We start from the raw sequence: 12,254 nt of genomic DNA on the forward strand, positions 1-12,254 counted from the left end.
AGAGGATGATACAATACAAGTGTTTGTTAACGTAGATTTTAGAGTTGTACTGTTAGCATTTACTAAGAATGAATGCACAAAGAAATCTACCAACTCATCTACTTGGAAGTTTGGAGCCTGGCCACACATAAAAATTTTGATAAAAACTGAGAAAAAGAAATGACATGTTTGTTAAAAAGCTAAAAGCTGGAATGAAGAATAAAATCTAGTTATTATAAGACACCTCCTTCTGGTAGATTTCATTTCCTTTCCCTATCAGCTGCAAGTGGGATCCCTGCATATTCTGCTACAAAGACTGCTCTTTTTTTTTTTAATTATTGCTTAAATATTTACATCGATAAGCACAGAATTTGGAGATGGTAAGAATAATATTTATATATATATTTGTATAGATTGAGTTTAGGAAATAGAGAGAGCCACACCAAATTAGAAACCGACAAGCAAGTCCCTGCTGGCAAAAGATTCCCTCCTCCTTCACTACTATTCATTCACTAATCACTAACTCATTATTCATTCACTTCCTCATCCCTCCCTTCTTTTCTTTCTTTTCTTTACCCTTTCTTCTTCCTCTTCTTCTTCTTCTGCTCACAATTATATTATATGGTATGGGCTGTGCGAGTTCCAAGGTGGAGGATCTGCCGGCGGTCGCCTTGTGCCGGGATCGATGCACCTTCCTCGACGAAGCTATACACCAGAGGTATGCTCTCGCGGCGGCGCACATGGCGTACATCAACTCCCTCAAGGGAATCGGTCACTCTCTCCACCTCTTTATTCAGCAAGACAGGGAATTAGCGGCAGGAGGTGGCGCCGCCTCTCCTCCGCCTTCCCCTCCGGCGAAGGCTCACCTAGCCAAGCATGCTTCTCCTCCGTCTTCTCCGCCTCACTCCGATTCCGGCTCCCACCTCCACTTCCACTCCGACGAAGAAGACGACGACGACGAAAACCATCACGCTCTCCACGACCACGATTCGTCCGGTCACTCTTCCCCTCTCCACGTGGATCTCCCGCCATTCGAGGAGGGAGATCATGAGCCTCCATGGATGAGGATGGGGATGGGAAGGATGCAGATGAATTTCATGAAGAAGCAACCAACGCCTTCAATTGTGTACCAACAGAGGCCAATCAATCACGAAACCGTATATGTAGGTGAATCCTCTTCTTCGTATCCATATCCGTATCCGTATCCGTATTCTTCTTCTTCTTCTTCGTATCAACCCTATCCTCAGCCCTACGATCCGTATGGTGCTCCTCCACCCTCTGCCTATGATGGATCTTATCCGCCACAACACCGCCCACCGCCTTCTGCCGCCAAGCCGCCGCCGCCACCACCTTCCCCTCCAAGAGCTTCCCCGTGGGAGTTTCTCAACTTCTTCGACGGCGACGGCGATGAAAAGTACTATCCTCAGACACAGTACACTCCTAGCCGCGACTCCAGGGAGGTTCGAGAAGAGGAGGGAATCCCCGATTTGGAAGATGAAGATTACCAGCACGAGGTCGTCAAGGAAGTCCACGGCGATCACAAGCTCGTCGACACTCCTGCTTCTGCATCTGCTTCCGCCGCCGCCAACCACCATGATCACCACCAACCCGCCAAGGCTGACGCCACCGACAGCGAAAGCGACGGAGGATTGGAGTATGACGTCCACGTCGTTGATAAGAAAGTGGTTGACGAGGATGACAGGCCGAAGGACCGCGGCGGCGGCGGCGCCGGTGCTGCTGCTTTCCGAGGCCGACCGGGTTCCCGCAGCGCCTTTGAGGTTGCCAAAGAGATTGAGGTTCTCTTCCAAAGGGCTTCTGACTCCGGTGCCGAAATTGCCAAGATTCTTGAAGTTGGCAAGCTTCCCTATAACCGAAAGCATGGAGCTGCTTATCAAGGTTTCATTTTTCATCCTCAAAATTGTTTATTTCTTCTGAATTTTCATACAAGTAACAAGTGTTTCCTGCTTTAATCTAAGTAGTATAATTGAAATTCATATGCAGCTTCCTCCAAGATGTTACAAGTTGTTACTCCCTCTTTGTCAATGGTGTCTTCGCAACCTTCTACATCTGCATCCGCCGCCACCGATAGCTTGGATATTGATGTTGATCTAGTAACCAGATCCCGCAATCTTTCCTCTACCTTGCAGAAGCTTTACCTCTGGGAGAAGAAACTCTATGCTGAAGTTAAGGTATGTTGGTTGCACTCTGGTTATCTCAAATATCTGCCATGTTTTGTTCTCTGTGTAGGCAATATAATTCTATTCTAAGTTTCACACTCTGATTGATTTGTTGCGAGTCTCATCTGAGTCACTAGTACTGAGAATTTGGGAGCTGATATTTTTTTATGCTTTGAATGTTATCTTGTCATCCAGTATTTTTTTATATGTTTCCAGTTTCCATAGTGTGTTATTCAATGTTTGTGTTTCCATGTTTGCAGGCAGAGGAAAAGATGCGGGTCGTGCACGATAAGAAGTGCCGCAAGCTGAAGCGTTTGGATGAAAGGGGTGCTGATTTTAATAAAGTTGATGCCACTCGAGCTATGATTAGGAGTCTGTCCACAAAAATAAGAATGGCGATTCAAGTTGTTGATAAGATCTCCATGACAATAAATAAGATAAGGGATGAAGAGCTGTGGCCCCAATTGAAGGAATTAATCCATGGGTATGTGAAATATGTCTCTCAATTCCTGCCTCACTCACCCTATATCTGAAATGCTCTATGTCTATGACGATGATCCATTAATAGAGCTAAATGATTTCAAATGCATGAACCATTTTCTGGCACTTTTTGCTTGCAACTGTTTGGATATGCTTCTGGAAACTGAATTATGTGCTTGATCTAATAAAACATCATAGGATGGTTTAACAAATTGGTGCAGCTCTTATAAGAGCTTTGCCATCAAATTTGTTTGTTGCTCCCTAGCCACCAAGCATAACGTAAATGGTAAAATACACATTCCATGATTTATTTTTCTCCATATTTGTTCTTTTCTACTCCTGATTGAACTGATGCAATTATCTTGTAACTTATATGACTTATCGGACATGATGCTGTGACTCGTGCCTTTGTTTATTCTTCAAAAGTTTATCTCTTAAATTGATTCTGAAATTCTGTTCGTGACTTCCTTAGTACCCAGAATGAATGTGTACAAAATATCCAACAGTTTTAAAACCTTTGATTTTTGTTTGCAACCTTTAGTGAATTTGTGATATTTATAACATGCTTGTTTTCAGGATGATGAGAATGTGGAAATCCATGCTTGAATGTCATCATAGTCAGTGTGAAGCAATTCGAGAAGCGAGAATACTGGGTTCGGTTGGATCTAGGAAGAAGAGTGGTGACAGTCATCTTCTAGCAACCAAGCAGCTTGAGCAAGAGCTTATCAATTGGACTTTCCAATTCTCTAGCTGGATAAGTGCCCAGAAAGGTTATGTGCGAGCATTGAATAATTGGCTGATGAAATGTCTACTATACGAACCAGAAGAAACACCTGATGGCATAGTTCCCTTTTCCCCCGGTAGAATTGGTGCCCCCCCAATTTTTGTTATATGCAACCGGTGGTCCCAAGCTATGGATCGAATATCCGAAAAGGAAGTTGTTGATTCCATGCATGTATTTACCATGAGTGTGCTTCAGATATGGGAACAAGACAAGTTAGAAATGCATCGGCAGATGGCAGAGAACAAGGATCTGGAGAGAAAAGTTAGAAATATAGATAAAGATGACCAGAAGATACAGAAGCAAATCCAGGCACTAGAGCGGAAAATCGCGCTGCCATCAGGGGAAGGCAAGGGTCTCTCGGTTTCCGAAAATATCCTATACCAGAGCGATAAAAGCAGCAGTCTACAGGCTAGCCTGCAGCGCATTTTTGAAGCCATGGAAAGATTTACCGACGAATCTGTTAAAGCTTATGAGGAGTTGGTAAGCACAGATTGAAAATAACTCGAGTATCATGGCGATTTTGATGGATTCTTGGAACTATATCTTCCATATTTTCCAAGAATATGCATAATGCCAACAGGGAACATGCATAGCACAGCACAGAATTGAATTGATTATAAGGCCAGGGCAGGCCCAGGAACCAAGTGAAAGTTTTCTCATTGCAATCATGAACATAGCTAGCTGGAAGTGACGTAAGTCACTGAATGGTATGCATGGGTTATTATTATTAGTAGTAGTAGTATTAGTTGCTGTATAAAATTATGCTATAAAATATTCGTTATTGGAGTTGGAAACCTGTGTACAGAAGAGATTATCCATTGAGGCTAAGCAGGGCTTAATGAAAAAGCATTTTGATGAATAAAATATGTCTTTGACTTTACTGTGTTAGAGTGAGTGAGAGAGGTGAAGAAGATAAAGCCATGCGAATAGAATTTGTATTGTTAATTGTTTAATGTGAAGAGAATGATTAAGGTAGCAAAATTTGCGGCTAATCCAAATCCAATCTTGTCACTTGTAACTGCCACTGTTGCATTTTACCTGTACTGCATTTCGTTTATTTTACCACAATCCTAGTTTAATAATTATTGAGAATATTCCGATGACAATATTATATTCCTTTTTTTACTGCTAGTAGTAGATAGCAGAAGATAAAATGACAATACGCCACCTTCTACTTTTAGAAACAATCGGTTTCGTGTGAACTTTGCGCAGAGACTATATCTATGACCATTTGACCATCCAACCTAACATTATGTCTATCTGTATGAAGCTTCCTAACCACCATGTTTTCAAATAAGAAGAAAATGAATCTAAGTGCTTTATATGAATTACTATTACTGGAATAAAATATTCTAAATTTATGATAATATTCTAAATGTATTTAATATTATTTTAAAATATTTATCATATATAATATTAATCTACAATTTAATAGTCAGATAAATCTTATTTGATCCTAAGTTATATGTTTGATTCTCATCCCTCTCTCTGCCGCTTTTGATTGGAAAAAAATGCATCAATAAGTTGAAAATAAAAGAGATCATTAATTATTAATTAATATAATATATTAATTGAATGTTGAAAACAATTTCATTATTACATGGCCTTGGCCTCATTGTTGGTTTTAGGAATAATTGGTACTTTGGTAGGTGGCCTCCTCTAAAGGGCACTAAATTCCAACTCGTGTATGGTGTCCCACTAAATGGACCACACGCGTATTATTGGAAACTTTCACATGCCTATTTTGAAAACTTTTTTGTGTACCATATTTACTATTTAGAAAAGCCAGTCATTAAGACTATAAATTTAATGGATCAAATGGTGAGTTGGTGACTAATGAGAAATAACCTTCTCTCTTCTGAAACGGAAATATCTGGTAACAAAAAAAAATCAGTCAAAAACAGTCATAATTTACTTTATTTAGTATTCATTAATTATTGTGATAATTAATTAATACTAAATAAGACAAGTTTTAGCTTTTTTTTTTTTTATCTACCTAATATTATCCTTTCTAAAAATATTCTCATGTTCTATTAGCCGCCCTCTAATTGACCAATTTCCATAGACATCAACTCCTTCCCTCCTCTCTCCCCCCAAAAGATTTGATCAATTAAATTAATCTTTTAAAAATTATAAATTAATTATTTTTGTTCTTTAGTCACTTAATTAGTAGTTTAAATCAATAATTAATGATTAACTCACATCATACATGACACCTAATATATTTAATTAGATATTAAAAAAATATATTTATAAAAATTTATTAATTTAGTGTTAGATTATATTAAGATTAAAGTTTATATAATTTAAAAAATAGACTAAATTGATAATTTTTCATAAATATATTTATTCAGAATCCAATAGAATAAGTTAGGTATCATATATATGGTCAATTGACGTTTTATATCATTAATGGTTGACGAAAACTATTAATTGAATGACAGAAGAACAAAAATAATTAATTTATAATATTTAAAAGACTAATTTAATTAATAAAATTTTTTAATGACAAAATTAAAAAATTACCTATTTTTTAGGAACTAATTTGACCACCAACCCGTAGTTGATTTCATACCCCACACAAATTTACATTATTGCATCACCTTGATGATCTGAAGTAACTACTAATGAATAATGATTATATATATCTTATCAAACGGAATACCAAACCAGAAGTGCACTGCTATTATGCATAATATTACTCAATCATTCATATGTTATTGCAATACCTATAATATAATATTCAGAAATATTATATAGACATGAAAAAGTCGAAATCTCAAACATAAATAGATAAGACACAAAAATCCTAAGCTTAACCCGGTGATCCATGCAATAATGCACTGCTATAAATTTGAAACTATGAGAGAGTAACATTTATCATGATTCGAATCTATCCTGATAAAATTAACTGAATGCATGATGCACCAAGTTCAACCTGTTTGGTGCTTCATAGCAATGTCCCTAAAAGATACACATTCTTATTTTAATGGTGGAATAGAAGGGGGCAAAATTACTAAATTATCAGAGAAATTCATATGTACTGCACCAGATAAATAATCACTGGGCATGCTGACATACTTCCTCATAAGGACTGCGCGAATTGGGAGGCCTGCAAGTCAAGCTCCTGTCTCATAACACAGTTCATAAACCACTCACTGCTGAAAGTCCGGATTCCTTTCTTTGCAGCCATCATTGCTTCTTCTGTATCTTCTTCGCATGTCACAAAGATTGTTGTTGATGTCTCGTTTACTTTTTCCAGCCCATTGATAACCTAATGAACAAAATGAGTGGAAATTGATCACAACTTCACAAGTGAGGATAAGGTTGCAGGAAAACAGATTGCAACATGCTTTATAAAATTAATATAAAGAATGATTTTAGATCAAACCAGATTAGTAAACTTGTCCAAAAGGCTTTCCTGTTTTCAAAAACTAGGTTGACTAAATTATTCACAAATACTATGTCTTTTGTTGTTTGTGTGTGTGTGTGTGTGTGGGGGGGGGGGGGGGGGGGGTTTGTTTTATTGTCATAACTCATAAGAGTACCTCCAAAGGTAAGAAATATGATAGGCATAATATTTGTATTCAAATGTTTCATTATTAAAAAAAAGGCTTTAGGATTTTAGCACTTTCAGCGTGTATAATTGATGGGAAATGAAGCACTGTTTAAGCGTTCCGAAATATAAATACTTACATTACCACCAGCAGACCTGACAATAGCAGATAGAGTGTCGGCAGGAGTTCGAACATGAGCTGCAATGCATACATTATAGCCCTTAAACAAAGAATGGGGGCTAGCTTTTGCTCGGAAGATTGCACTTTTTAAATCAGATTTGTGCTTCAGCATGTACTCCTCATCATTCAGTATGTGAGGCAACTCATCTGCGTTTCATTGTTTGGTGAAATGACTCAAATGAGTGTGTAAGCTGTCATGAATAATTACTAAGTATACTCAGAAAAGATAAAATTGCCCAGCTTACCGACGAATCTGCCTTCACGAAAGCTTTGCTTTAACCAACTAGATGAGAGCACCCAAGCCCTGTATAGTTTATCAATATTCTGTTACGAATTATAAAATATAAATAATCAACATAATCAATGCAGAGTAGGGCATCTTAACAAATGCAGAACTCATAGGAATCAAACTTCAAAATGTTATTTTCTTCTCCCCTGGCAAGGTCCAAAGCCCCAAATACAAAAGATCACAATTCTAGCACTGAGTTTTTCACAATTTGGCTATGACAGTGAATGACAGAATGAAGATCCTGTAACTCAGTGTTCCCTACATTGAGAATCTACAATATGAAATGCCAGATAAAAGAAATGCAAAAACATGTATAAATGAATTTAGTTTCTCTTCCCAATGATATCATGAACCGAAGGAGGCTTTTTGCTTTTTAGCATTTCTCCAAAGTTATAATGTTAATTGTTGGATAATCTCTTGGTTAGCAAAGTTGAACCTATAACAGAACCCCAAAAGAAAAAGGATTTGTTTTTGAAAGCAACTATTATTTTCAGAAAAAAAAAAATGAGCTTTCTTCAAATATCCACAATCCTACTTTGGTAACGAGCACACTAGATCGTTTGGAGATGTATAAAACTGAGATTTGGTGGCCACAGATATTCGGATATTCAACTGCACGATATGAGAGGAATATTATTCTAGATTCATTTAAAAACCCGAACATATATTCCAAGAACTAGTATTTCAAGTTCCAACTACATAAAATTTCAGTGTGAAGCTAGGCATATTTTTTAGGATTACAAATTTGAACCTACCCAGAACAGAGAGCAGTGCAGAAATTCATAGTTTTCCTCACTTTTCCTGTGACAACATGTGTTATTATGCTTCCATCATACGCAACAGTTCCACCAAGGTCTTCAATAACCTATATGTGAAACAAATCTTTAATGGCTGTTATGTTCCGAAAAGAAACATGACTGCAGCATTTGATACCCGTTAATAGGGTAAAAAATTACAATGCTCTTTAAATTGCCAGACGTCTCAATACTTAAAATCAATAATATTATATAGAGGAATGCTAGAGTGTCATCAGAATTTTTTTGACCATCAGTTAACCATCAATGTTTAAAAGTATGGGATAAAATATGTTGTTGGATTACTAGACTAAAGGTACTAGACTAAAGGAACTAGACTAAAAAAATTGAGTTGATGACTAAGTGATGGCCAAAAACAATAAATTTTAATGGGCCCCTAACATTTCTCAATTATATATTCAAAAGGATCAAATTAAGTCTCTGTATAAATGAACACATTCCTCACTAGTATGTAATTATAAATTGCTCTGGTGAAGTGGTGAAATAAACATACCTTTGAAAGCTGTGTTCTCTTAGTATCATCTGCAATATTCATTAACATAATTCTAAAGGATTGTTTAGCCAACGGCAGTTCCTTGTCGTTGGGTGCTTCTAATTGTACATGATCCTCCATATATTTCTCAGAAACTTCTGCACTCAGAGGATCAACGCGAGGGACTTCTTGAAAACAAGGATTGGGCCTATTAGCCTCTGATGTAAAACCGTTGCTAGAATCTGATCGACAGTCAGCCAACTGGCTTCCCTTCACCCTTTTAGATTTCAATGAGGATATAGAGGATTCCCAGCCCCTTTTTGCAGCTTTTGGAAAAAGATGACAAAGCTTCATGTTATCATCAATTTCATCCTGTGAATTTTCTGCAGCAGTAGCATTTCTGTCCTCATATGCTCTGACAAAAGGAAAAATGTCACTGCAGCCATGTTGGAGATTGTGACTGTCAAACCCTGTTCATATTGTGAAAGATATAAATGAGCAAGAAATGAATTAGACATTATAATAAAAAGATTCTTTAGTTTCATTTTGATTTCCAAAACTAATGTGTGAGAGATAGACAGATCAATGTATTACCACACAGTTTGCCATATTCTCTTGACGATCCAGCTTTCATCAAACCTTCAGCTTGAATTTTATCTTTACTTTCTATAATATGGGTTGAATGATTAGACAGGTTCAAATCAATGTGCAGCAATCCTGAACATTTCAGCTGCTCATTTTCAGCAATGGCAGGTGTCAAGGAATGATGACAGAGAGGTGAAGGAAGACAGTGCATAGAGTCAGCTGCATCGGCTGAGAATTCTGTCCTTAGATGGCATGCCATGAGAGTTGAACCACCAGGAAAGCATAATGCTTTGCGAATACTAGCTTTTACAGGAAACCTGCGGGCTTTACCTTTGGCATCAACCTGTGCTATTGATATAAAACCCTGAATTTGCAGTCAGAAAGAGATAACTTAGAACCATAGAAGTATCTTTTGCAGTAGGAAAGAAAAATTGTAGTTCTAATGAAATATGAAGACAAATGTTCTTGATATTATTGAGCAGTAATCTTATAACATGACATACCTCATCACAAGTATGAATTCTTTTCACTAAAACGCATTAGTATGTAGCTAAAAGAAAAATGAAAACATAATTCTTGCAATGATAGTTGTGTTTGTATGTATCAAATATTCTAGACAAGGAATGAAACAAGATGCATTCATACAAGAAAGAAAAAATAACCAAAAGAGGCTACACAATCTGCTCAAGACAAATTTCATCTATAAATTACCTGTTTAAGCCAAAATCCTTCTGATTCTTTGTCTCCCCAACAGAAAATGGAACGAACACCAATATTTTGAAGTCTCTTCTGTAGCTCCAGAAACAACAGACGGCCAAAACCCTACAGGATATAAACTAGTAATTAACAGAGAATATGATTGTGGTCAAGACACACATAAATGTAAAAACAGCCAACTACAATATGCCATAAGACTTTACCAAGAGGCATTCTGAGGAATCAATGTGAAAAAGATTATCATATTGGTTTTGATTATGTACATTCTAAAGTTGTACTACTCACATTTACGGAGAATGAATTCACAAAGGCATCCACCATCAATTTAACTTAATTAAAAGACAGAAAAGATGGAAAAATCACAATTGGAAGTTTGCAATCAAAGAAATGCCCAGAATATTTTCGATGCACACACACAAAAAGTTCTTAAAACTGACAAAAGAAATCACATGTTGCTTAAAAAGCAAAAAGCTGGAATTAAGAATGAAATCTAGATATTAGAACAGACCTTCCGTTGGTAGATTTCCCTCACAGCTGTAAGTGGGATCTCTGCATATTCTGTATCTGCAGGGATGATTTGATATGTAATTGCAGCTATAACCTGTAAATGACATAAAATATATCAATAATATGCTACACTATTGCCATACAAATATTTTTTTTTTCAGATTACATTCAACTAATTTCCATCAATCAGCACAGCTTTTTAGATGGTAAGAATTTTATTTTTTGTTCTTTCTATGTCCTGATGATTGCTAGGTCTTTTTCATTAGAAAGCTCAATCTACTAAAAGAACCAAAACATTCCAGAAATGGTTACTGAATACATTCTTTAGTCTTGTATTTTAATACAATTATATGCCAAACAGTCTTGGATAAAAACAACAGTTTTTCACCTTAGGAAACAGACTCAGGCTTTGCATAACTTATAATAATGCAAAATATGACCAGAAGCATTGTCCTTCAACCTTTAGGATAGTGGAACATAATTTACTTATTTCAGTTTAAAGTAGTTTCATATATTGAAATGATAGTATTGTTACTCATGATGATTCTCTACTTACAGCCATGTACCAAACTTACCTTTCCGGAATCTTCAACAGAACTGGAATTAAGAAGTAGTGTTCGATATTTCCTGCATGAACAAGCAAGCAAGAATAAAAAACCCTATCATACTGTACATACCTCTCAACTAGGCACAGTACACATGAACACTAAGCTACACTTTTACATGGTAAAAATTGTTCCCAAAACCAAAAGCTCCCATTATTTCAAATACATGACCGAAACAAAAGCAATAACTACCATGGAAAGCACATCATAGAAGTAAGAACCCATTACCCATTGGTCACACATCTTTCAAGAAATTTTGATTGCTTTCCAGTATTAGCAGCATAATTCATTCCTGGTAGCTCTGCCTTATACATCTCTAGAACTTCCTGCAAACCCATTTATAGAGATATATAGAGTCATTATAGCAGAGTGAGGAGTACACACAGAGCAACAAGGGTGTTACCTGAAGGTAGGATTTGCTTATCCCAGCATCATCTTTAGGACTAACAAGCATGAACTCATGTTCTATACAGTAAAAAACCAAATAAGACACACTAACAAGCTCTTCTCGTTTCCGCCAGGACAAAAACAAAAAAGAATGCTCAAATGACTTAAATTCGCGTCATACTATTACAGTAATTGCAGTTGTGCATTTTCCCATAATCATTTCCACAAATTCGTATTGTATCCACATGCAAAAAATTAACATCACAATCACATGGAAACATAAACCACTTACCTCTATCATCGGAATTTAAATCCCCAGTAGCATTTCCATTGTTCGCATACTCTTCTTGTGCCACTGTTTATAGGGGCAGAAAAATGGCAAAATTAAATAAATAATGAATCAATAGCAAAATCGAATCAAACCGAAAAATAAATGAATAAACACCTGATACTATTATCTTTCCGTTTCTCGGGAGAGAGATTACGGTGCTGTTTGATTCGGATTTGCATGTGAAGTTTTTGGCCTCAACAGTGACCTCGCAGTTACCTGTGAAAAAAATGAGAATGTAACAATCGTGGTTATAGATGGAGCATCCAAAATGAGAATCATAGAGGTTGTGGTTCTTCACCGATGGAAATTGGAGACAAAGGTTTTGGTTTTGGTTTTGGTTCCCGAGCACCAGGTTTTTGTTTTCGCGCCATTTTTTATTTTAAGTCTTC

The 12,254-nt window shown here is 36.7% G+C and overlaps 2 protein-coding genes across 2 annotated transcripts; one reads left to right on the forward strand and one right to left on the reverse strand.

The window, feature by feature from the left end:
- The first annotated feature begins 391 nt into the window (after positions 1–391).
- On the forward strand, positions 392–4,284 carry LOC107645522 (DNA-directed RNA polymerase subunit beta, putative (DUF630 and DUF632)). Its single transcript, XM_016349569.3, has 4 exons — positions 392–1,875; positions 1,981–2,168; positions 2,417–2,640; positions 3,213–4,284. Exons 1-4 carry the CDS (start codon positions 606–608, stop codon positions 3,913–3,915), a joined length of 2,385 nt encoding a protein of 794 aa, XP_016205055.2. The 5' UTR covers positions 392–605; the 3' UTR covers positions 3,916–4,284.
- Positions 4,285–6,221: 1,937 nt separating this feature from the next.
- Positions 6,222–12,249, reverse strand: LOC107645523 (N-acetyltransferase). The gene is made up of 14 exons (XM_016349570.3): positions 12,164–12,249; positions 11,980–12,081; positions 11,827–11,889; positions 11,551–11,612; positions 11,376–11,473; positions 11,118–11,169; positions 10,544–10,636; positions 10,030–10,140; positions 9,328–9,682; positions 8,755–9,203; positions 8,202–8,311; positions 7,403–7,461; positions 7,117–7,304; positions 6,222–6,694 (listed from the first exon to the last, which is right to left on the reverse strand). Exons 1-14 carry the CDS (start codon positions 12,234–12,236, stop codon positions 6,506–6,508), a joined length of 2,004 nt encoding a protein of 667 aa, XP_016205056.1. The 5' UTR covers positions 12,237–12,249; the 3' UTR covers positions 6,222–6,505.
- Positions 12,250–12,254: the final 5 nt, after the last annotated feature.

This window comes from Arachis ipaensis, chromosome B6, assembly GCF_059453495.1.
Source record: "Arachis ipaensis isolate K30076 ecotype BB chromosome B6, ASM5945349v1, whole genome shotgun sequence".
NCBI lineage: Eukaryota > Viridiplantae > Streptophyta > Magnoliopsida > Fabales > Fabaceae > Arachis > Arachis ipaensis.

Bases quoted from the DNA above. Each gene is read 5' to 3' on its own strand.
- LOC107645522 (XM_016349569.3), top strand. From the start codon at position 606: ATGGGCTGTGCGAGTTCCAAGGTGGAGGATCTGCCGGCGGTCGCCTTG. The intron at 1,876-1,980 runs GTTTCATTTTTC...ATTCATATGCAG, and splicing joins GCATGGAGCTGCTTATCAAG to CTTCCTCCAAGATGTTACAA. The intron at 2,169-2,416 runs GTATGTTGGTTG...CCATGTTTGCAG, and splicing joins AACTCTATGCTGAAGTTAAG to GCAGAGGAAAAGATGCGGGT.
- LOC107645523 (XM_016349570.3), bottom strand. From the start codon at position 12,236: ATGGCGCGAAAACAAAAACCTGGTGCTCGGGAACCAAAACCAAAACCA. The intron at 11,890-11,979 runs GTGTTTATTCAT...CCCTATAAACAG, and splicing joins CGGAAAGATAATAGTATCAG to TGGCACAAGAAGAGTATGCG. The intron at 10,141-10,543 runs GTCTGTTCTAAT...TATATCCTGTAG, and splicing joins GGGAAATCTACCAACGGAAG to GGTTTTGGCCGTCTGTTGTT.